Source organism: Otolemur garnettii, unplaced genomic scaffold, assembly GCF_000181295.1.
Source record: "Otolemur garnettii isolate 467f Iridium unplaced genomic scaffold, OtoGar3 scaffold00110, whole genome shotgun sequence".
NCBI lineage: Eukaryota > Metazoa > Chordata > Mammalia > Primates > Galagidae > Otolemur > Otolemur garnettii.
In genome coordinates, this window is record NW_003852505.1 from 6,588,699 (window position 1) to 6,613,329 (window position 24,631).

A 24,631-nucleotide genomic window follows, 5' to 3' on the forward strand; every position below is an offset into this window, starting at 1 on the left:
AGACATAAGAAACACATCTTGAACAAGTGCCTGTCTCTCATTAGTGCCTTTATTCAAAATCTAGGTCTTTTTATAAATTAGCTTCAAGACCTTAAATGCCTATCTTCCAAGGGATGTTCTTCTTTAGAACAAAGGGGTTGGGGAGGTTATGGGAGCTGGCTTTAGAGGGCTTTGTTCTCAGATTCAAGCTAGAGTACCTGTTCTCAATCAAAGTAGCTTTAAAATACAAAACAATATGACCCTGAAACATCCTAAAAGAGCCACTGAGGTGGGCTTGAATGTAAGCCCTATGCTTGCCATGTGGATATCTTAGCTTATACTTCCTTGGCACAAAATTCTACACAGACCAAAGCACCCTCCCAAACCAAGTTCAGGCAATTAACTTTTAAAAATATAGCCAATTGAATTCAAATTGGAAGATATTTATTTTATTTCAACTTCCCTTTTTTCATAGATGGGGAAATGGTTTCCTTGCTCTTCAGGTTGTTGGGACATATTCGAAGAAACCAAGGTTGTATAGATTTTAAATGCCACAACAGGGTGAACTGTTGTATAACAACAGTTGTATAACAACCACTCCTGGGTATCATGAAGATGACTTTTCAAGAGTTGCTTTCCATCAGGATTGCATTTGGGAAAGTTTATAAGGCTGCTTACAATTTCATTTTCTTTTCTTTTTTTTTTTTTGAGGCAGAGTCTCATCATGCCACCCTTGGTAGAGTGCTGTGGCATCATAGCTCACAGCAACCTCAAAATCCTGGACTCAAGCAATTCTCTTCCCTCAGCCTCCCAAATAGCTGGGACCGCAGGCACCTGCCACAATGCCTGGCCATTTTTTTTGTTGCAGTTATCATTGTTGTTTAGCTGGCTCAGGCCAGTTTTGAACCTACCACCCTTGGTGTATGTGGCTGGCACTATAACCACTGTGGTACGGGTGCTGAGTCAGCCTGCTTACAATTTCTATAAAGTCTCCTAGCAGGCAAGGATGGTGAGGATCACGAATCCTAGGAGTTGATCAGGTATCAATTATTCCACCTGTAAAAAGGGGTAGACTATTTCCTTCTTGACACCAAAGAATAATGAATCAGCTTTTTTTTTTTTTTTATCTTAAGTAATGATACAATGCTTGAATTAGCTGGTAGAAAGGAGGAGTTTCCTAACTCTTGTAGTGGCTCATTCTTCATTAAGTGGTACTTCTCTGTCTAATAATCCTCTGTCCTCTCAGAATCCTCTTCTTTTTCCATTTCCTCCTCATAAAAATCAATGATAAATAGTAAAGATACATAGGAACATATGATGAGACCAGATGATGACAGAAGAAAATCTTCATTCTGTTACTTTTGTTTCTGAGCGTCAGGCCTGTGTGTGAAGAACCAAAATCATTGCTAAGGATTACTAATATTACCTATACTGTGAGTATATTAAAGATACATTTGAAGCAAACTGAAGAACTTTAGTCAAGGAGCATTTATAAACTAATTGTCATTCTGGAAAGTATAGGGGTGAAGAATGAAGTAGTTGGCCAACCACATCTACCCTTGGCTCTGTCCTCTTCAGCATTTTTATAAATAACTTGGATAATATTACCCAAAGCAAAATGATCAAATTAAAGATGATGCATAATAGCTAATAAACTTGTTAACTAAGTCAAAGTTTAGAATGATCCCAGAGGCTAGGTAAGAACTATGAGAACATTTTTTAAAAATTAGAAGTGTATATTTAAAAAAAATCAATGACTCATCCCAAGTTGGGGAAATCCTGGCTTGGCAGAAATTTCATAACATTACACCTGGGACATAAATTCAAAATGACAAAACTAGAGTGGTTTCCATGGGAGTCTACACTGGGCTGACAAAAAACAAAAATCATTGCCACCCTCGGCAGCACTGACATATATGTGTTATCTAGTCCAAAATGGATGGAGGCCATCACTTTACTGTCTTTTGGATGAGTCTGACCTCATTCACAATGCAATGCTCAATCCTGGATATCAAACTTTGAGTGACATTTGACAAACTGGAACGTATGCCCAGGATTTTGGCCAGAGTGGCAAAGGGCCTGGAAACTAAGCTATACATCCCACGAATAGTTGGTGCTGGGTATGATTAGCTCAAAGAAGGTAACACATGTACAGGTAGGGCACATATCTCTATGTGCTTAACGGCCTGCGATTAGAAGATGAATTAGATACTTTCCATTAACTTAAAAAAAAAGAAGGAAAAAATTCTGATAATTAGAGCCATCCAAACATAGCATGCTCTGCTTTAAGAACTGATGAGTTCATCGTCATCAGAAGTATTTAAACAGAGAAGGAATGGCCACCTGTCAATCAAGCCATAGAAGGGATTGTTGCACTTTTTAGGAGGGAAGAGGGGGTGATCTAGGCCATCATACACCTTAAGAATGTGATGCTAAGGTCTTTAAACAGAATAGAAAATAAAGGCATGTCTTCTTGACTGATGATGAGCCTAAACATTTTATTAATTTTATATGGCTTTGGTTTTAATTCTGAAATATTTCAGGGCTACAGAAAATAATACAAGAGACAACCATTAATTACCTTTTAAGAGTATTTTTTGCCTGGAGGCCTATTCTCCCCTCCTTAGCATGAGCTGCAACATTAAAGAAAATGGTTTTCAAGTACTATATGGCATGATATCAAACTTGAAGCTCTTATCCGTCTGTGCCAAATCTTAGGGCTTATTCAAAGGCATCATAAGAGTTCATCACTTTTCCTGCCCAGCTTTAGAAGTTATTTCATTGACTGTGACTGGATCACTGGATCAATTAGTTTTTCAATTAAGAGTTCTGCTAAATCCCATGTAGAATGAGTTGCAAGTCAGGACAGGCCCTTCACTGCTTTAGATGATTGATGGAGTTTTGTGGTTGAATGACAGTGACTGAGGCTGGAAAGAATGACAATTCTTTGGAGTTATTTGTTATGAGGGTGATGATTACGGGGAGTCACATACCGATATTATTTACTCACTGATGCTTAGATAGCAGCTTTCTTAATTTTTTTTTTTTTTTTTGCAGTTTATGGAGGGGTGGGTTTGAACCCGCCACCTCCAGCATATGGGGCCAGCACTCTACTCCTTTGAGCCACAGGCACTGCCCACTGTGTTAATTTTTCAAAGGCACGTTTTAGCTATTACCTACATTTACTCTACATAAACCTGTGAGGAAGTCAGGGATTACTATTGTTGGCTTACAAATGAGAGACCTGAAGCTCACTCAGTGAGGTGACTGGCCAGTTAGAATCTGAACCTTATAAAAGCCCATTTCAGTGCAAAAGCACTCAGAAATATTTTTTAAAATTATATAAATAACAGAGAGCATTTATCAGTGGAGCACCTGACTATATGGGAGTCATAAGCACTTTGCACGTATCTGTTAATTTGCATAACAATGCAAAGGAGTAGGTAGGAACTTTTTTATTGTTGAATCATGTTTGTGCACATTAATACTATCATGGGGTACAGTGTGTTGTTTCCATATACAATTTGAAATACTTATTGTACCAGTTGTTGTGGATATGGAAATGAGGTTTGGAGAGTTCAGTTAACTAGACCAAGCCTATTTAACCCATAACTAGACCTCAGGAAAAAAAAAACAAAACCTTTGAAACTCTTTACCTTTATTGCACTAGCCCAATCCAAACTACCATCATCTCTCACCTGGACATAGCAGTAGCATCTCAAGTACAATCCCTGCTTTCCCTGACAGTCCCTTAAATCTGCTCTCCACACAGCAGCGAGAGAAATCTTTTTAAAATATAAATCAGCTCATGATATACCCATGATCCAAATCCTTCTAATATTTTCTCCTATGGCCCTTAGCATAAAATCCAAATTCCTTACCAAGTTCCCACAAGGTTTTCTACGGTTGGGTCCCTGCCTTCCACCACCCTCATCTTGCATCACCCTCTCCCCTCTGGCCACACTTCAGCCAGCCTGGTGTTCTTTCAGTGCTTCAAATGCATCAGATGCTTTCCAGGGTCTTGTCACATTCAGTTTTCTCTGCATGGGATGCTCTTTCACTCTCAGGCATCAGTTCAAATGTTACATGCCCACAGATAAACTTTCCTTGATCTAATCTAAGTTTTAGCTGCCTTATCATGGAGTCTCATAGCACCTACACCCTTCTTGTACTTAGAACATGGCAGTCACACATTGGTATGCTTATTTGATTAATATTTGCTATCAGTACTAGACTATAAGCACCATAAGGGCAGGCATCCTGTCTGTTTTCCTCATTACTGTCTCCTAGCACCTAGACGGTGTTTGTCATATAGTAGGAACTCTAAATTTATTTGATGAATGAATAAATTAATAAGCATAAAACATAAAACCCATGCCTAACTCCTGAGCTCCAGTGTTTAACCATATTGTCATGATATAAAAGGGCCTAAAAAGCACCACCTTACCTGGACCTATTTGAATACCTTTCCGGCCATTTCTTATACTGCCATGGAAAGAACTTTTATACTTACAGTTGCAAAAGGAAGTTTCCAAGATACATATATTCTTATGTTAGTGCTTGCATTAGCAAACCGTTATATTCAAGTAGGATCAAATGTTGATAATGAGTGTTTTCTTTGCCAGCGTTTAGATACATGCCATGTAATTGCAAAAATAACTAGTTAGACTTTCAGAGGCAGTGTACTCCTGAGAGCAGAACAAAACGTTCAAGGGAATTAACCCCAAGATGGTAATTAAACCGTGGAATCATCAGTTGGAGAATGAGGCTGACACAATGTTCTGCCTCTAGAACCTACAAGCACCAGCTATGGTTACTAGGACTCAAGACCAAAGAGCATTGTAGGCGGGGAGGTGCTGACCTATCTGAACCCAGGGAAAGCATGAACTGACTACTACCTCACAGCCACCCCTACCATATCCATCTTCTATCTAATTCATTCCCCTCCATATCCTCAGGTTAAACACAGTAGCCAATCAAAGGGCAGGATCAGGAAGGTAGCTGCCTAAATGATGAGCTTTAAAGAGTGCAAAATATCCACACTTTCAAAGTTTACGCTACTATAGTAACTCTTTTGAAATCTTCTAGGTATGTACACATTTTCTTTGAGTTAAGACTTTATTCTTTGTGAGGAGGAAGTCATAAGCTACACCTGGGGTTCTCAATGTGGGATAGGGATGATGTTGCCTCCCAGGGGATATTTGATGAGGTTTTTAGGCTTTTTAGATTGTCCCAGCTGGGGGTGGGAGTACCTCTGGCATCTAGTGGGTAGAAGCCAGAGATGTGCTAAACACCCTACAAGGCATAGGCCAGCTCCCATAACAAAGAATTATCCAGCCCGAAATGTCAACAGTGCCAAAGTTGAGAAACCCTGAACTGACTCATTTGCAAAGATTCATTTATTAGTCCATTTTTAACTCATATAGGGGGCAAGCGCTTGGGGAAATGGGAGCTAGGATTAGTATATTTTGATTGCTCCATCAGAATAGAAAATAGGAACAATAATGTAATAGCAGTATCAGATAGTTTAGGAAAAAACTAGAAGCAGATGACCAGTTAAGAGAGAGAAAGAGTGAAAACCTAGAGTGAAGAGGAACAGGTGATACCCTGCAAGCTTTAGAAGCAGAATTGATGAAACATTACAGAAGAATAGTATAGCGGAGTGAGGGATAGGGTGAAGGCACAAATGACACTTGAGACTCTAGCATAGGTGCCTGGAACAAAAGAAATGCATTAGAAAAGAGCAGACCCATGGGTGGAGAAATAACAAGCTAAATTTGTGATGCCTTTAAGGCTTCCAGGTAGGGCAGTTTTATGAGCAGTTAGAAAAATGGATCTGGAGCTCAGGATCCAGAGGCTGAGCTCTGAGGTCTGTGGCTAAGGTATGGGTATCTACTCGTACATTATCCACGTGGAGGTGGTGAAATGAGATTCCCCTGCCAGACATATAGCAGAACCTCCATAAATATTTGTTGAATGCAAAAAAAAAAAATTTTTGAGACAAAGCCTCAAGCTATCCCCCTGGGTAGAGTGCCATGGCATCACAGATCACAGCAACCTCCAACTCCTGGGCTCAAGCGAGTCTCCTGCCTCCGCCTCCCAAGTAGCTGGGACCACAGGCGCCCGCCACAACGCCCGGCCATTTTTTTGGTTGCAGCCATCATTGTTGTTTGGCGGGCCCGGGCTGGGGATTCGAACCTGCCACCTTAGGTGTATGTGGCTGGCGCCTTAGCCGCTTGAGCCACAGGCGCCGAGCCTGAAGGCAAAAATTAAACCACATTTATCGTAAGGAGGAAAGAGGGCCAGGGACAGAATCTTTGAGGACATGTTCATCAAGGAGGGTGGACCAAGAAGAAATTAGAAAGGAGGGATAAGAGAGAGCCAGCAGAGTTTGGTGCTGTAGAAAGAGGAGAGGAACGTTTCGAGGGGGAGGACTTGGAAAACAATATCAAATACTGCTCACAGTAAAGTCACATGATGTCTGTGAATAGAGTAGGATTTGGCAGCTAGGAGGTCATCGTCACTTGAGAGAGGAGTTGAGCAGAGTGATGGGAGCAGAATCTAGGTTGCATGTGGAAACTGAAGGCTTCAAGGTCTTCATCATCCCATCATTAGTGATGGTGGTAAAGGAGTGAGAATGACAATTCATGGAGGTGGCAGGAACTTAGGGGGAAATGGAATATTTTGGCAGATGTTTAGCCTGACAGGAAGAAGGCAGCAGATAGAGATTACAGACACAAACTTGAATAGCTAATAGTCATTATGTATCTCCTGACTGCATCAATTGCAGTTCTGGGCTTCCTGGAAAATTAAGTTGAGGACATATGGAGTTGAAATTAGATGTATCATGTGGCACTCAAAAGGCTCAGAAGATAAAATTAGGTTCACTTTAAAGAACAGCTCCCTACCCTTCAGCGCTGCCCCATCAGGGAAGAAGTAAGTCAGCTCCCTTATATTGGAAGGATTGAAGGAGAGGCAATATAATTCATGGAAGGTGGCTCCTTTATTGAATGAGAGGATGGACTAGATCCTTAGTTCCCAACTTTTTGGACTTCTTCTCAGATCAGTAATATTCTAAGGGGAAAAAATGTAGGGGAATATAGATTGATTCAGAGAGTCACCAACCTTTTAATTTTGCTATGGTAAGTGTATTCGTTTTCTATTTACTGCTGTAAAATATTGCCACATACTTAGTAGTTTAAAACAGCACATTTATTATCTTCCAGTTTCTATAGGTCAGAAGTCCGGTACAGGTCTCACCAGCCTAAAATTGAGGTGTCAGTAGGGCTGTGTATCTATCTGGAAGCTGGGAGAACTCATTTTCTTGCCTTTTCCAACTTTTAGAGGTCACCCACATTCCTTGGCCTGTGGCTCCCCTTTCCACTTTTGAAGCTACCTATTGCCAGGCAAGTCTTTCCCATGTTACATTACTCTGATACTCACTCTTGGAACCTTGTGATTACATTGGGCCATCAGGATAACCCAGGATAATCTTGATATTTTAGGGTCAATTGATTATCAACCTTAATTCCATCTGAAACCTCACTTCCCCTTTGCTATGTAACCACGTAACCCAATTCACAGACTACAAGAATTAAGACATGAACATCTGTGGGGGAGCCATCATTTTGTCTACCTATGGGAGACAGTGGTATAAATATGTAAATATATCCCCTATGTGAAAGATATCACCATCATTTTCATTTCAGAAGATAAAGAACTCTACATAAAACACTAGAAAGTAGAAATAATATAGGAGAAAGGACTTTTCTTCCTAAAAAAGAACAGTTGTCAACCTTACCCAACACACACACATTTATTTTACCAGACTGGAAACTCCAGCATAGGCCAACACCACAGCTTAGAAAGGTCCCTCCCAGCTCTAAGGTTCTTTGATCCACTGGGGTTCACTGTACTATGGAATTACCTAGTGAAACTTTTATCAGTTCATTATAGCTATATTTTTCTTCTTCCTGCTTGCTTCAAATGTGATCATTAAGTCAGCAAGAGACTTCAGTTTCCTTTTTTCTCCTTGATTCAAAAGAATATGAAAAGTGTTCTGTAAATGATGCACAATATTGTTATTCTGATCTTTAGGGTAATCAAGTTGTTTGACATTTTTGTAATGATGCCTTTTGGAATATGACTGGTGTAATTAGCTGCCACACCGTACATTAACAATACCTGTCCCAACCCTACAGACTTGGGGGCTATAAATAAAAGCATGACAGCTGGCTCCAGCCTTGCTTGTCACTCACCTTTGAAGGGAACGGAACACAACCAGGGAGCTATCCTGGAGTCCCCTGGAATCCAGAATATAGTTAAAAATGACATCTTCACCAAGAAGAATTTGGCATTTTGCTAGTGGGAAGAGATGGAGACAGGCACTCTTAGGAAGCAGGCGCCCAAGCTTTTTCAGCCCCACCCCCCCTCCAGGTGAGGACAGCATTTTACCAGCACAAAGGCATTTTACAGGGAGGGGAAGAAACTAGAATGACAATGGCACCTTCTTGAGCCAAATTATGAGTATTTCTATCTTAACCCATTATTACCCAGAAGTAGAGATAGAAAAGAACACTGAAGAAATGAATAGGGAGGGTAAAAGGGAAGGAAATCTGTGCTACCTGGGGACTCTGCAAGATTGAGAGCTGTGTTGATGCGTTTACGGTGGAGAGGATCACGTGATGGAGCTAAGAGAGGGCAAAGTAGACTAAAAAAAACAACAACAACAGAAAGAGCTGCCATATGAAGCTGACATAATTCATATTTTACTCATTCATCTCATTTAATGTACTTTCCCCTCACTAGAATATAAGTTCCAAGAGGATGGGATCTTCTTTCATTCCTGTATCTCCCAGCACCTATATCACTGCCTGGCACATAGGAGATGCTCAGTGAGGATTTTGAATGAGTCCTTTAAATAGCTAGCATTCATCTAGGATCCGTTATGTGCCAGGCATTGTTATAGGTGCTGCCCATAAATAAACTCATTTAAACTTTCACAGTGATGATAAGATAGGCACTCAAATTATCCCAATTGTACAAATAAAGAAACTGTATTTCAGGCACAGAGATATTAAGTAACTTAACTAATAAGTGAGAGATACAGGAGTTCAACTTGTGGTCTAACTCCAAAGCCTGTCTATGCAATAATGATCTCACATTGAGGTTCAGAGAGGTTAAGTAACTTGCATAATGTAACACAGCTTCTGCTGGCATAGCCATGATTGGAACCAAGGTCTTCTTATCTCAAACCTGTTGCCCTTCCCTCTGCCCTTCATGACTTCATCAGACTTCCAAAAGAAATATTTTTTCCATTACCATTTTACCAAGGACAGTCTTCTGAGACAACTAAATAGATTTGATTCCTTAAGGATTCATATGAAGGAAACAGACATCCCCCCAAAAGAATCAGAAGTCCCATAAGATCACCAATCTGCTACTAGTTCTCATTGTTGGTATTTGAGCCTGGAGGGAGCTGAAGGAAAGAGGCAGCAGATGAATCATGGGAAAGCCCGTGGATCCATCTCTGATACCTTCACTGAGAGGTAGTAGGCATTAAAGTCATTTTCATGACAGACAAATCCTGACCCATGCTGCCCTAGATAGTTCCAGAGTACAGATAGTGGGAAGACGTTGATAAAGCCTTTCTAAGAGACAAGTTCATAATTCATTGTGTGACTTTGTGCCAGCCACTTCCTCTCTTTGTGTCACAGTTTCTTCATGATAGGGAGACATCAGACCAGTGGAACTCTGTTCAATGAGAAGAGCTCCATGTTGTCTCCTTTGTAGATGGGAATTTTCCACAGAAAATTTCATTTTAGAGAAAGGAATCGCCACTATAAACTATGTTTTCAAATCAGTGAATAAAAAGTCTTTAAGTTCCTCTTAGCTCAAACATTCTAAGAATCCAAAATCATAGACACTGTCCTGTGAGTCAGCTCAGTCTTCCATTTGGCCCTATATTCTACAGCTAGGAATAGGCCCAAGGCGGGGGATGGTACCAAGACAGAGAGATGGAATAGAGGAGGAACACGTAGGTAAAAATAAGTTTTCAGTAATGTTATAGTTTCTGGGTTGGGTGATGGGTTTATGGGTATTCATAACAACATAAATAAATAAATAAATAAATGTAATGAATAAAATATGAAAAGTATATATATGAACCTGAGTTCAAGAACAATGATTAAAAGAATACAGGATTTTTTTTTCATTAACCAGATTCTCACTGTGATAACGTGCTTTTATTTTCTATTTCCTTCCAGTATATCAAGGGCTTTTTTTTTTTTTGAGACAGATCCTCACTTTAGTGCCCTGACTAGAGTGCCATGGCATTATAGCTCCAGCAACCTTAAGTTCTTGAGCTCAGTCGATCCTCTTACCTCAATTTTTCTATTTTTAGTAGAGACAGGGTCTCACTATTGCTCAGGCTGGTCTCTAACTCCTGGGCTCAAGCGATCCACCTGCCTCAGCCTCCCAGAGTGCTAGGATTATAGGCGTGGGCCACCCTACCTGGGTTCAAGGGCTTTTTGAAACTTAAAGTGGATCGTAGCTATAGGTTCCTCTCTTTATTAGTTTATTTCCCCTTTAATTATTGCTCACAAGCTAGTCAGTTTGAATAGATGTTACATTTCCCCCATGAGGCTATTTTTGTATAGGATTTATGCATCTTCATTTTTCTCTTGATAATTGGAATGGATCTGAGAATTACCAACTACCCTCTGAATCATTTTGTTTGAAGGGCCATGATTGCTTATTCCTACCTTCCAGACCTAATGACCATTATTGGTAGGGACATGTTCTTTCTAGGGTTGACAGATAAAATACAGTATCTCCAGTTAAACTTGAATTTCAGATAAATAACAATTTTTTAGTACATATGTGAATTTTAGATATACACTAAAAATTATTGGTCTGAAACTCATGTGTACTGGGATATTTTATATTTTTATTTGTTAAATATAGAGACCTATCTCATGTGGACCAATAGTTACGCTTTAACGGCATTGTTGGATTTATATCCCAAAGAGTGTGACTTTTAGAGTCAGACAGATTCAGATTCAAATCCTGGCCCCTCTGCTTAATAGTTAGAATACTTTGTCACCGAATTCTTATCTATTAAATAGGAATAGTAGCAATACCTCATAAAGTTCATGGGATACAAAATGAGAAAATATTTGTGTAGTACTTAGTACACTGCCGGGCTAAGCACTATTATTATTATTATTGGCTACCAGCATTATCATTGTTAGCTTTATACAAAAGATTATGTGCAATAAGCAAGACTTGACACCTGGTGCTGGACTTTTCTTAGCATCCCCTTTGCTAGGACCAAGATATCCCTTTTGTTTCAGAATACTATACTCCCTTTTGCCCCCTGTCATGAAGCACCCCAGATTCATTCTCTAGTTGGCTTTTCCTTTTTAATATAAAGACCTTTTCTGTATATGTATTTGGGGGTCACAAAGAATTCCTCAAGTTGGAGGCTATTGTCTCCCAAGATGAAGATGGTTGAGTGACTGATAACCACCTTTGAAATGCTACCTTCAAACCAATGACTTATAAGTTTAGCTGATAAAAGAGAATATTCCTAACCAACACAGATCTAAATATGATACGTGGAAAGCAAGATACTACAAGCACTGCAAACGCTCTATCTCTCATAACAGGGTCAAGAAATGAATTTAATTGATTTCTACTTGCCTTCATTTTACTTTCAATGCCTTCCTTCTTTTTGGTGCCCGATGCTTTCGCTGTTTCTCCTCTCAGGAGAGACTCCCTTCCTGATCCACCCATCCCCATCAAAACTTACCCATCTGCTTTCTCACTGGTCTCGACATCTAATTATACGTATTAATTTATCTTACCATTATAGAGGTTAAGACATGTTCTATTTAATCACTTTCCTTAGCCACAGATGTTTTTTTAATACCATAAGCCTGAAGAATAAGCCTTAACAGTGGTATCTAGGGATTTCTAGCAGATCAGGGAGACCATGCAGGACCCCTTAAATCATAGTACATTATGCCTGTTATGTCTGCTTCACATGAATGTAAGGAAGCAGTGGTGCAGATAATCTAAAGATCATTTCTACTTGGTTTGGGAATGCACCACACTGTGTTGTTGTAGCTGATTTGCTTTGCTAATCATGTTCTACTGAAGCTAACATTGAAGTTGGTTCATGTTCTTTAAGCTCATCTGGGCCAGGAGACAGAAGAGGCCCTGGTGTGGCCCACTTTGAAATGAAGGAGGACAACTGATAACAACTATGAGGGGGGCCTGGAAGTTCTAAATGTAGGCTAATGAAGTGTACAAAATAAATGCAAAATGATCAAGATTGAACTTTGCCAATTACAAATGAGCAGAATAGGCAGCCACCTTCCCCCTGTGACTCAATGGGCAGTGTAAGGCCAGTCTTGCCATATGGCCTGCCCAGAATCTTAAATCCTCTGTATGAGTAGCCTACATGAAAGATCTTAATCATAACATAACTAGTTAAGGCATTATATAACCTAGGAAGAGTAAGTAACACATTTCCTAGAACACATATTGTTAGTCTGATTAAATCTGCAGTCATTATTGTTACCTTGGAGAAAAAGCAGTGAAGGGGTGGGACATAAGATACCTGTACCTTGATAGGGGCCTGGGAATATTTAGAGGCCTCTGGGCAGATACAGTGGGAGTACAGAAGCACTAAGTACCTTAGAGATGAGCTGGGCGGCTTACTAAAACAGGGTAAGACAACCTTCCCCTCTGTCCTTCCCATGTTTTTTTCAGTTTCCTGTTCATGGTAGGCGTAGATAATATGTAACTATATCAAATAAATTATTCCCTTCCTTACCCTTCTTCTGCTGGGCAACTGAGTTTTCAAGGGCTTCTAGAGGTTTTCTGAGTGCTTGGTTTTCTTTCCAGGCATATAATTTAGAGGCTAACTGTACATGGTATTTCCAACCCGGTAAGCTGCAGCAAAGGGAACATGAAGCTATTGAAATTTCTCTTTTTCTCATTGCAGTCTGCTCCCAGTTCTCGAGAGGGGTGTATGCCATCTTTGGATTCTATGACCAGATGTCAATGAACACCCTGACCTCTTTCTGTGGGGCCCTGCACACGTCCTTTGTTACGCCTAGCTTCCCGACGGATGCAGATGTGCAGTTTGTCATCCAGATGCGCCCAGCCTTGAAGGGCGCCATTCTGAGTCTTCTGGGTCACTACAAGTGGGAGAAGTTTGTGTATCTCTATGACACAGAACGAGGTAAGAAGTGGCATCTGTTCTCCTCTTTATTTTTATATTTTTTACTGTTTTTTGCTCTCCTCTTTAGATATTCATGTGATAGTGGTATTCAACCCTCCTCAGCTCATGTGCCCTTTTCTTCCAACAAATAAAATCTAGTCCTCTATTTAAGTTGCATTTAGTATTCAAAATAAATCAAAGATTAGGACTAAAACATCAAAGCAATGGTCATTTAAGAATCTAATATTTTAAAGCTGTATAAGTTCTCCCTGAAAAGTGGTTTGGGACATCCTTTAGGCTGAGTCAGTGTTGTTGAAAAATAACGCCTCCCCTAGAAAGCATTACCTGGTCTAAAGTGCACAAAGTAAAATCAGCTTAGTCTATTAATGTACACAGTTATGATTTCATAGAAAAAATTGTCAAGAAAAGAAATAAAGCAGAGAGAAAGCTGAAAATGAAAAGTTTTGTAAAAGTAACCTTGTCAGAGACAATGATTATCCCCATTTCATAGATGAGATAACTGAAGCCTCTAAAGGAAATGTACTTTTTCACACAGCAGTTTAACCACAAACATGGGAATGGTAGCAATGCCCCTTCCTTCCAGGGCTTCTTCCTCCAGATCACATTAGGTCTTAGCTTATAGAGCGTCCACAATTACCTTATTGACATAATGGGTAGAGATTGGCTAAACTGTGCTTTGGAGCTGAATAGTTTTCCTAACAGTGAGATAATGCATAGAGGACACATTCTATTGAAAAAGTCTCAGAATTAAAGAGTCTGATATTATTTAGTAGACAACAAGGTATTAATTATTAGCTAAAGCATACACATGAAAATTTGCCAAAATGGACTCCTCCAAACCTCAGTTATTTTTGAGGGGTCCCTCAGTAAAGGATCCTGTCACCATGATATTCCAGAAGACAATGTTACTTTCTCAATCATTTGCCCATAACTCTGCTTATAGGCTCAGGATGGTTCTCTTGGTTCTTTCTGACTCAGAGTTTTCAGACTCAGAGAAGGAAGGAGCAGAGGGAAGGCCTGTCTGCCTAAGAGATACCTGAGGAAACGTACCTTGAAGAGCCATTTTGCTCTTGGGAATCCAGAGCACGTATCATTTTATTTTCCTTTTGCTGCATCATCAAATCCTACTTGGAAATACTTAGGTACTTCCTTCCAAAATATCAACAAATTTCATGAACCTAAAGCAGGACACCAGAGTTCAAGTCCAAGCTCTCTGACCTTGACCAACACACTGAAGCTCTCATGGCCTTGCTTTCCTCACCTCTTCCTATCCCTTCTTAATGTAATATTCAGTAATTCTGGGATTTTTCTTTGAGATGTTATGCCAGACACAGGATACTTTGTATCTTGTTACTAACACTAACTTATGTATTATCAGTTAAGTATTTAATCAATTCTTCAAGCCATTATCAACACCCAAAGGTATGTTCTAATCCTGTGATAGACGCATATACATGTATAAAATAGTTCCAATAGGGATGGACAGAAAAGGATGTTCATGAAACAATTCATGAACAACATAGAACAATGTCAAATGAAGTGCTACACTACAGACTCTGATTGCTTGGGGAATTGTAAAAAGGCAGTGCTCCAGAAAAGTTGAGTTTTCAGAGAAGGCTTGCTATAAGAGCTAGCCTTGAAGGATAGGTAAGTTGTGGATTCCAGGAAGGGAGGGAAATGGGGGTTGGGGAGGGCAAAAGAGGACAACCAAAGGGCAGGGTCAGGAAGGAACACTATGTGTTCAGGCACAGGCTTATCCGACAAGTGTACCAAAATGATTTGAACATTCCAATCCACAGTTTGCTCAATTTTAATGCATTTCATTTTGTCCAAACACTGAGGATGAATGAGCCTATTTCTATGTACTCCATACAGCGTCATCTAGTGCACAGCAATCTCATTTTCAGAACTCAAGTTCACAAATCCGGCAGTTTCTCTCCTGAAACTTTTTAAAAACTGAATATCAGTCCTACTAATAAGGTAACCTCTCATTTATTCAAAAGCAGAAATACAATTCATGAATTTTCTTCCCATCTCCTGTAACCCTTCTCTGCTCATTAGCTCTCTATTAGAGGAAAGGAAGTAAAAGTCCATCTGTCTATTTCTTATCCCTGCATCTTTTCTCAAATCTTCTCACTAAATAGTTTGGACAAGTCTATGGTCTTGGAACCAAAAGAAACCTTTCTGACTCATGTAAATTCATATTTGTTCCTCTGTATCTGGTGGGACCAATGTACTCTCCTTAAGAGCTACTTTTCATAAACTTTTACACTAATTTCCCCCTTGGAAAGCCTTCTCAAAGTGCCATACCAGAATTTTATTCCAGAATCTTCATTGATTTTCTGTTAACTACATTGAACAAAAAAAGTGGTCTATTCTTCCAGACTCAATTGACATGATTATGCCTCAACCAATTAAGAAACTTTTTTTCCTTATGCTACGTACATAGAACTCTCCACTAGAAACAGCTCCACTATCCACTGTTGCCCCAATGTGCCAGATCCACACCTGCCTCAGCAATTTTGCTTCTTCTACTGCTACCTGGAAGTTTCTCCTTCATCCTGATTATGAGAATCATGCCCACACTTTTACATTTCGAAACCTATCTCTACCTCCCCAAGGTAGCCTTCTCTGACCACTCTAACTCACAGTGATTCATTCATTCATTCATTCAGTAGATGCTAAGGTTGTGGTGATAAACAAGATAGATATGGTGCTCACTGTTATAAAGCTTACAGTCTAATAAGGGAGATAGACAAAAATCAAGTAAGATACTATGAAGGAAACAAAGATACAGATAATAACGGATAAGCCCTAATTTTAAAAGGATGTTCAGTGAAAGCCTCACAGAGAAGGGGCATTTCAGCTGAGAACTAAAGGATTAGAAGGAGGCAGCTATGTGAAGAGTAGAGGGAAAGAGTTTCAAGCAGTGAAAACCGGCAAGTGCAAAGGCCCCGTAGCATGTTTGAGATACAAAAAGACCAGTGTGGCTAAAGAATAATGAGGAGATAGAAAGAGTCTTGAGAAGAGACTATAGAGGTAGACAGGAGCCAGATTATAGCCATGGAGTATGAACAGGAGCCATGGTAAGGGGTATGGATTTTATTCTAACTGCAGTTGGAGGTCATTAGAAGAGCCTGAGCAAGGGAGTTACATGATCTAAGTTTCTGCAGAGAATGGAGTGTGGTGCAAGAGCAAAAGAAAGGAAACCAATTCAAAGGCCATTGTGGGCATCCAGGTGAGAAATGATGGCAGCTAAGACTAAGCTGGAGATGGAAAAAGGGAATGATGTTGAAATATACTTTGGAGACAGAATCAACAGAAGCTGGGGACAGATTGTGGGATGTGAGGGAGAGGAAGGATTCATGGAGGACTACTGAACCTTTGACTTTAAAGATTGAGTAAGATTTAGCCAGGCATGGTCGTGGGTGCCTGTAGTCCCCGCTACTTGGGAGGCTGAGGCAAGAGAATTGCTTAAGCCCAAGGGTTGGAGGTTGCTGTGAGCTGTGATGCCACAGCACTCTACCAAGGGGGACGCTTGAGGCTCTGTCTCAAAAAAAAAAAAAAAAAGTAAAATGGTGATGCTGTTTTCTGTGGTGAGTGGACAGGAGGAGACCCAGTTTCGAGGAGCAAAGATCTTGCCTTCCTCTAAATACCCACAGAATCCTTTCATCTAGACTATTCACTAGTCACTGAGCAGAACTGCTTTCTGTGGTTTCGTCATTTTTATTTTGTGTTTTCTCATGGTCTGCAATAATCAACTGTTGCTTCAGTAATAAAAATTGTGGGGAGGGGCAGCGCCTGCAGCTGAAAGGACTAGGGCGCTGGCCCCATATACCAGACGTAGTGGGTTCAAACCCGGCCCTGGCCAAAAACTGCAAAAAAAAATAAATAAATAAAAAATAAAATTATGGGGAGAAATTACAACAGCAAAGCATAATTTTAGAATATTTCAACTTATATAAGAGGGATAGGAGACAAAGACAAAAGGGAGCACTTCTAATTACATTCAAATAAACGAAATGTACAAATGGCATGACTCCACGGTATAAGAGCAGAGATGAGTGAGGAGCTGAGAAACGGGTTAAACATTTGAAGTCATTTAAACTATTTGTAATATGCCCAAGAGAATATTTTCTCCGGAATTATTAAACATTGAGTAGATTGCAGGGCTTTGTTGGCTCGGCTTTGATTTCTGTTTATAGTGAAAGGTCTGCTTTGGGGGTTTCAGATCATCACTGTACTTAGTTTCTAATACAAAGGGGAACATGATGCTTTTGTTGCCATGTACATAAAAGGTCAGTTTTCGGAAAAATTATGAAAATTATGAGGTTTACTAAGTGTGTTATGTGCCTCTTCTGTGCCTTCTACTCTTTATTGACATCCTTTTTCCTTATTTAGACAGAATTCCTCACTATGGCACATGTCTACACCTGCCCTCCCTGGCAGGAGCAAAACCTTAGCATCTCTGTCTCAACCTGCCTCTGCACCTCCATTCAAAACATCCCTGTCCTGCATTTTGTTCCCACTGATTAATAGTCTTTCGTTCCTAGTGACAGCAGCTCAGCTGACCAATTTATTCAAGCTAATTTATCTATGGCTATTAGTGATTTGATAGGTTAGGGCATCCAAGGAAGAAGTTATTTCTATACAGCCACAGGCTTTCTGTGGACATAGTACCCTAATGCAAAGTGTAATTTTCTAATTCTAGGATTCCAGGCACCACAGGGCCAGTTTGGGAGGTCCTTTACCCATATATTGTCCCATATAGAAAGTCCTAAAGCTTGCCAGGGACGTGTCTACCTCTTCTAGTTATTAGACCTATCTTTTGGGTGCAAGTGACCTAGTTCTCTGTGGTGCTAACATTTCCCCCAGAACAGCAACATACTTGAGAACTGCGGCCAGACTCTCTCGTGCACCTGACAACTCTCCTTGGCTTCAATGGGCACAGCCCACAGAGATGAAAGAATCTGGCCCAGCTGTGGCTCTCAGCTTAGATAATGAGATAATAGCTCTGGGTGCCCTTTGAGGCAACTAGTCCCTACCTTCTTGCTAGTGTTCAATAAACTCCTGCTGTCTCCCGTTCTCAACCTGAAACTCCCTACTCAGTTCCCAAGTAACTCTCTGGACATCAACAGCCTTCTATTAATATTTTCTCTCGAAGGTTGTGGCAGGAACATGGGCACTTATAACAATTATCCCGTCAGTCAACAAGGAATTATTAGGCTTTTCCCAGTGCTATCCTGTGCTAAGACACTGGTGGTGTTTAAAAGAAGCAGAATCAGGTCCTGCCTTTGAGGAGTTGATAGTCTTTTGTGGAAATGATTTATCTAAGCAGCCTGGAACAAAATAGTTTTTAACCCAACTGTTCCCACATCCACCAATGACATTTGCATTCATTAGAATAGGCACTTTGTGAAGAGGGTTGTCAGGTACACTAACTAGGAAAATGGAGAAATGTTGAAAGGTCTTGAAGGGCTTCAGTCCATACCAATGGTGGGGGGGTCAGGGACATGCAAAATCAAACAGTCCCTGACCTCCCCCCATTGGTGTGCAACTGATACGAGGTAAAGAGATTCCCCACGATAAAAAGAAAAGATACTTTCTTCCGAGGACCATGCGTGTTCTCCACTGGCTGGATTTGAACTCTACTGAGAAACAAGCAAAGCAATTCCTCACACCTTTCTGCATGTTATTATTCACCCCACTGACTTACATAACCTAGCTTCATTCCTTCCACCCAGTTCTGTTTCCCAAATAAAGCACAAAAATTACTCTGATTTTTCTTCAGATCATATAAATCTTCTACCTTTTACCAAATAAAGTGCAAAATCAATCTCTCTCTTCCTTCTCCTTTTCCTTTTCCTTCTCCCTCTCTTCTTCCTCCTTTTCTCTCCTTTCTTCCTCCTTACTTCCTCCTGTTCCTCTATCTTTCTACACATACACGCACATGAGAGAGAGAGAGAGAGAGAGAGATCCCAATACCAATCAATGGCACACATTAGCAAATCCCTGTTATTGTCATCATGTTAGTATCTTATTTTGATAAAATCAAGTACCATTTCTTAAGTGTTTATGTACTAGGCCCTGTGCTTATGGATCACATTTAATCCTCATAACATCCCTGCATCTTTCAACCAAGGCAACCAAGGCACAAAAAGGCTAAATGATAGTTGCTAGGGCCACACACCTACAAAGTAGTGAAACCAGATCTCAGCACAGGTCTGCCACATTGCATGGGTCTATATGGGTTCACTGGCTGACTTACTGCCTCCGACACACTTAAAATTTGAGCACAGCTATTACCTCTTCCCTTAGTATTCTCTTCAGCCAGTCTTCAGGGAACTGTTACTCACACCCTTCCTATCCTGTTTGCTTCCTGTGGATGTGATCTAGTTGCTAATTTCCTTCTTAAGGTGTGGTGTCCACAAAGGAATATAATATCTTACAGTACCAGGGTTGCAGGGATCCAGATAGGCAGGAGGTGAGAAATCTAGGTTAACAGGCAGATAAGTTGCAAAGGTGAAGGCTGAGAAAGAGCAGAGTTCCCAATGCAGGCAGAATGGTTTGTTCATAGTGCCCAACGATGGAGTGCTTTGTTGAGAACCAGACTCTGAGGTAAAGAGAACTCATGTGTTCCTCTCTGGGACAGAGAAGATTTCTAGAACACAGAAAACCATCAACCTGCAGGTCCTCATTGCTAAGAGGCTATTTCTGATTGGAGAAGAAGAAAGCAAGGAGTGACCAATGAAAGGTGACTATGATGAGCTTTTCTAAAGTTCCTGCCAGGTACTTGACAGGAATTTTCCAGGAAGTATTAAGTATCAGGTATCTTAATTAAACAAATAAAACAGACTATCGGGGTTTTGTTTTTTCCTCCTGTACTTTAAGAACTGATTAAATGGTGTGCAAAGGAAACAGACGGCTCCAATGCTGGCCATGTCCATCTGCCTCTGGGAAAAGCGAAGTCAAGAGGGTTTTTATTGAAATTCAAGCTACTTTTTGCATCTGAATAAATTAGGAAGGCCCAGAGAGTGCATTATCCTGAGAGAGACGGACACTAAATTCCCCCGTTTGTGCAGCAATGATTAGGGTTGACAGTACCTGAGACATTTAGTAGTTTCTGCTGCCTGCCTAATCTATTGTGATGAGTCTTCAACGATGAGAGCATCTTGAGAGCCTGCACCATAATAAGAGTCAATGACTATTTGGACTGGATTGTGAATAAAAGATTGTACATATGTCTGTAATGAGAATTTCATTGAAAATAAAAATAACGAAACTGTCATATTTTTTAATACTTCAGTTTGCACATCCTCGACTGCTTTGGGGCATAAGAAAAGAAAAGACCAAACAATTTGTTGTCAGCTCTTGAAATAAATTATCATTTAAACACTTCCTCTCCACAAAGGTTATTAGCTTAGTAGCTCATTCCTTGGGTTGGACCATCAGTAGGAAAAAAAAAATCACAGACATTAAACCACCCTTTCAAAAGCTGAATATTAGTTACTGTGGAAATTGTTCTCTCAGTAGCTTAACATATTTTTCTGTAGCTCTCCAATGCTGCAGATTAGACTGCAGCGACTATTAATAAATACTGTCATATTTTACAGCTGTCATGCAAAGCTGAAAAAAGGCTTCGCTGTGATTAGATCCTGTTTACTGTAATATTTCCAGCTCAGACTCAGAAAGGCAGTTTTCCTATAAAGGTATTTTCCATAAGTAGAATATTTCTCCATCGAATGACATGACTAATTTTAATGTATCGTTAACTCCTTGGTGGCAGTAAGTTTGAGGTTGAATTGACTTCACAGCCAGACACATTCCTCTCCAGAGACACATTAAGCTAAAATGTCAAATTTTCTCTCTTGACTTGTCCTTCATATGCAGAGACGGTACTACTGTCAGGAGATGTACTTTGAGTAGTGCCCCCAACCCCCATGGAAGGACAAATGTGTGCTGGTTTATCCAACTTCTTTTACCCGGTCCCTCTTGTGACTGGTAACATTGTTTGCAAGACAGCTGGTTAGGATTTAGGGTAGGAATGTTACTTCAGTGGGCTAGCTAAAAATTCTGCTTCCTGAGCTAAAATGTCATTGTATGAGCAAAAGGAATAGATCTCTAGCCCCCCTGCCATGCATTAGCTGTTTGAAATAGTATTCACATCTCTGAAAAAAGAAGGTGACAGCTGGCAGGGTTGCTTTTGCTCTGACCTTCCATTGCTTTATATCAAGATCCTTGAGAAATTAACCCTCACTAAGCTGAATATCTAGTTTTCAATGAATGTGTAGTCTTTACAGCATTAAGGGTTAGCTGGAGTGTTCTATAAATTCAGGGTTTGGGCCTAAGAGGTCCTTGAAAAGATTCTTCTAAATGTTCCTTGGGTAAGGGAAAGACAGTCCTGCAACTGTGGCTTTGAGGTTTGTCCCATAGAGCCCTTTAGACAACAATTAAAGGCAAGGAAGGGTTACTGTGGGAGTTAAACAAGAAAATGCATATAAAATATTAAGCACCAAGCTGAACACAGTAATGCGCTTAATGAATTTTAGTTCTTATTATAATATTTTATTGCCAGTATAGAATAGTGGCTCTCAATAGGGAAAGAGTGTGATTTCTCCCCCTCAGGGGACAGATCACAATTGTCTAGAGACATTTTGATAGTGGATAGAGACCAGGAATGCTGCTACACATTCCACAATGCACAGGGAAGTGCCCTCCTCACAAGACAAAGAATTATTCAGCCAACAATGTCAATAGTGCCAAAGAAGCAGAGGTCAAAGGGATGATAACAGGAACTCCTCCAGGGGTTGTCAGTGAACCAAGCTAGCATTTATTGAGTCTCTCTCACTGTGCCTAGATTGGTAGTAACAGCTATGTTTGGTAAGAGGAAGAGCCTTTGGCTCTAAAAACCTTACATAGTGGCCAAAGAGATGAGTTCAGATTAATGTGCCCAAAGGAAAGATTAGTAAGAAACAGCATAAGGCAAGAGCTAGACTGTGTGGTACAGACTTGAAGTATTAGGGGAGTCCAAAGAAGAGAGTTCATAAGTAGGCTGGACTAGTCAAGGAAGGCGGGCTTCATGGAAGAAGTCATACGTGTTTCTGAGCCCAGTACAGAACTGCCTCCTATGGTAGTGACCTTGCTTTGATTGCTAAGGCCAAATTGGTATCTAGAACCAAAACAACAATGGCATTCCCATCAACGTTCCCAAACGTCAGAGCTCAGGGCAAGAAACACAATTAAAAGAAAAATCAAAAAAGGAACAATGTTCCTTTTACTAAATGGAAAGCAATTACAGGGCTGTTGAAAATAGGCAGTAAACAAAGGGAGGAAGGGATATACTGGCAAAATTCCATTTTCCCAACTAATCCTGTAGCAAAAGTGCGATTTGCAACAAAATCAACAGTGCTCTCTCCCTCTCTCTTGCAGTCAAACACAGTGTTTGGTATCAACATGACCACACATGATGCCTTCGCCAAAAAGTACATGGAAGCTAGAAAGACAGAATATGGACTGGGGGGAGAGGGGCAGAGGTTAAGGTGGGACACCTCACTCTGTCACCCGTTCCCCACCACAGACTCTGTAGAGAATCTTCTTTCAGAGGAACGGGGTGGGGGACACAAATATGAGCTACTTCACGCCCTGTCTTGCTGGATCCTTTCCAATCAATAAGTTGCCCGTGTCAGCTGCTGTCCTGCTTTGTTGACTCCACAAACGATCTGATTAATTCTCTGGTGCTAACTGCCTCAGCGGGCTTTCTCGGCAGCGGAGCAGAGGCTAATTAAGATCATGTCAGGCGAGGAGGCTGACAGGTTATGTTCCTGGGCCACACTGAACTTTTAGAGGGTGTTTCAACTTCCCTGCAGCTAGGCAGTCCACGGCTAAGCGCCGATCCCATAGCAGGCCTCCTATTTATTTCCACAGGTTCCTACGTCAGTGGGCTTCCATTTCAAGAATTTACCTCCTTCTCCTGGGAGGAATTAGCTGCCCCTGTGTGCTTTCCCTTTCATTTGAATTTTTAATATGCTTTTAAACAAACAGTTAACAGGGTCATCCCCCCCATCATGTGTGTGTGTCTGAGTGTGTGTGTTCTTGTATCTTACCACCATATAGCCCACAGAGGTGAGTTTAGGACAAATAGAGGAAACGCGACTTCACACAGCAGGTATAAAATGGAGGAAACATATGGAACTCATTACACCAAGTGGTGGATTAGACTGAAAATATAAATAGCTTTCCCCTCCACCCCAGATAAAAGCTTAGATGAATTCATGGATCACAGACCCACAGTGAGTTATTAAGGGAAACAGAGATGTTTGGAGACTTCTCTAAACTGAATTTGACACAAATTGCCAGAGTGTATTTCTGAAGCCATATTTATCTTCTCCTAGGCAAATGGTCACACAGAGTGCTGGTGTTCTACTTCCCAATTTTTTAAAGATAATCTGAAGAGTCCACCAAGCATCTAGGAGGTGGGAAGAAATGCTCAGAAACAGAGGAAAGTTCTCCAGGGACGTTCTGTCTATAAAGTTTCATATTGTCAGACTTTCTAACCATCGCCAAAGATACACAAAGCTGGATGCTAGTTAAAGAGTTAAGGATTGGTTTCAATCAGCAATATGCTATTTATTGCACTAGGGAAATGGGGTCAGCATAAAATGAACTCACCTTCAATTTGTATAGAGAAGAAGGAGCATTTTAAAGGGAGAATGAGAGAACAGGGTGGGGGATGAAAAGGGGCTTAGTAGAGTCAGGAAAGTGAACAATTATGAAAAGCACGAAGAGGGTATTGGTCTATGTGAAACTCATCTGAGTTCGTTAACTCATCTGAGCCTAGTTGAAGTTAGGTTCTCTCCTTCCCCTGGAGCCCAGGAGATTGGGACCCAAGTGTTGGGTGGAAGAAACAATAAATTCTTTTGGCAGCTTTGAGTTTTCTCAGGCAGGCACTTTATAAGAAGCTAGGGTCACCTAGGTCTGTAGACTTGAGCTGTTAGAAACTATGTTAGTGTTTTGTTCAAGTCTTTATACTATAAAATGGTTCTCAACCTTTCTAATGCCTCCTAATGCCACGACCCTTTAATACAGTTCCTCATGCTGTGGTGACCCTCAACCATAAAATTGTTTTCGTTGCTATTTCATAACTGTAATTTTGCTACTGTGATGAATTGTAATGTAAATATCCAATATGCAGGATGTATTTGCATTGTTACAAAGGGATCGCGACCCACAGGTTGAGAACCGCTGCTTTATAGGCCAAAGTTGAAGCCTTGTTGAGAAGAGGGCTCAGGATAGTCTGGTGAGAGTTTGATCAAGGAGAGAATCTTTGGCTCGGCGCCTGTGGCTCAACCAGCTAAGGCGCCAGCCACGTACACCTGAGGTGGCGGGTTCGAATCCCCAGCC

General features: G+C 40.6%; 1 protein-coding gene across 2 annotated transcripts in view; it reads left to right on the forward strand.

Annotated features, from left to right (window-relative positions):
- Positions 1 to 24,631, forward strand: part of GRIA3 (glutamate ionotropic receptor AMPA type subunit 3) — a 315,536-nt gene that overhangs the window by 66,927 nt on the left and 223,978 nt on the right. For both annotated transcript variants that reach the window (XM_003797025.1, XM_003797026.1), the window contains exon 3: positions 12,992 to 13,231. In XM_003797025.1, the coding sequence (XP_003797073.1) occupies positions 12,992 to 13,231 (240 nt within the window). The remainder of the gene's footprint in view (positions 1 to 12,991; positions 13,232 to 24,631) is intronic.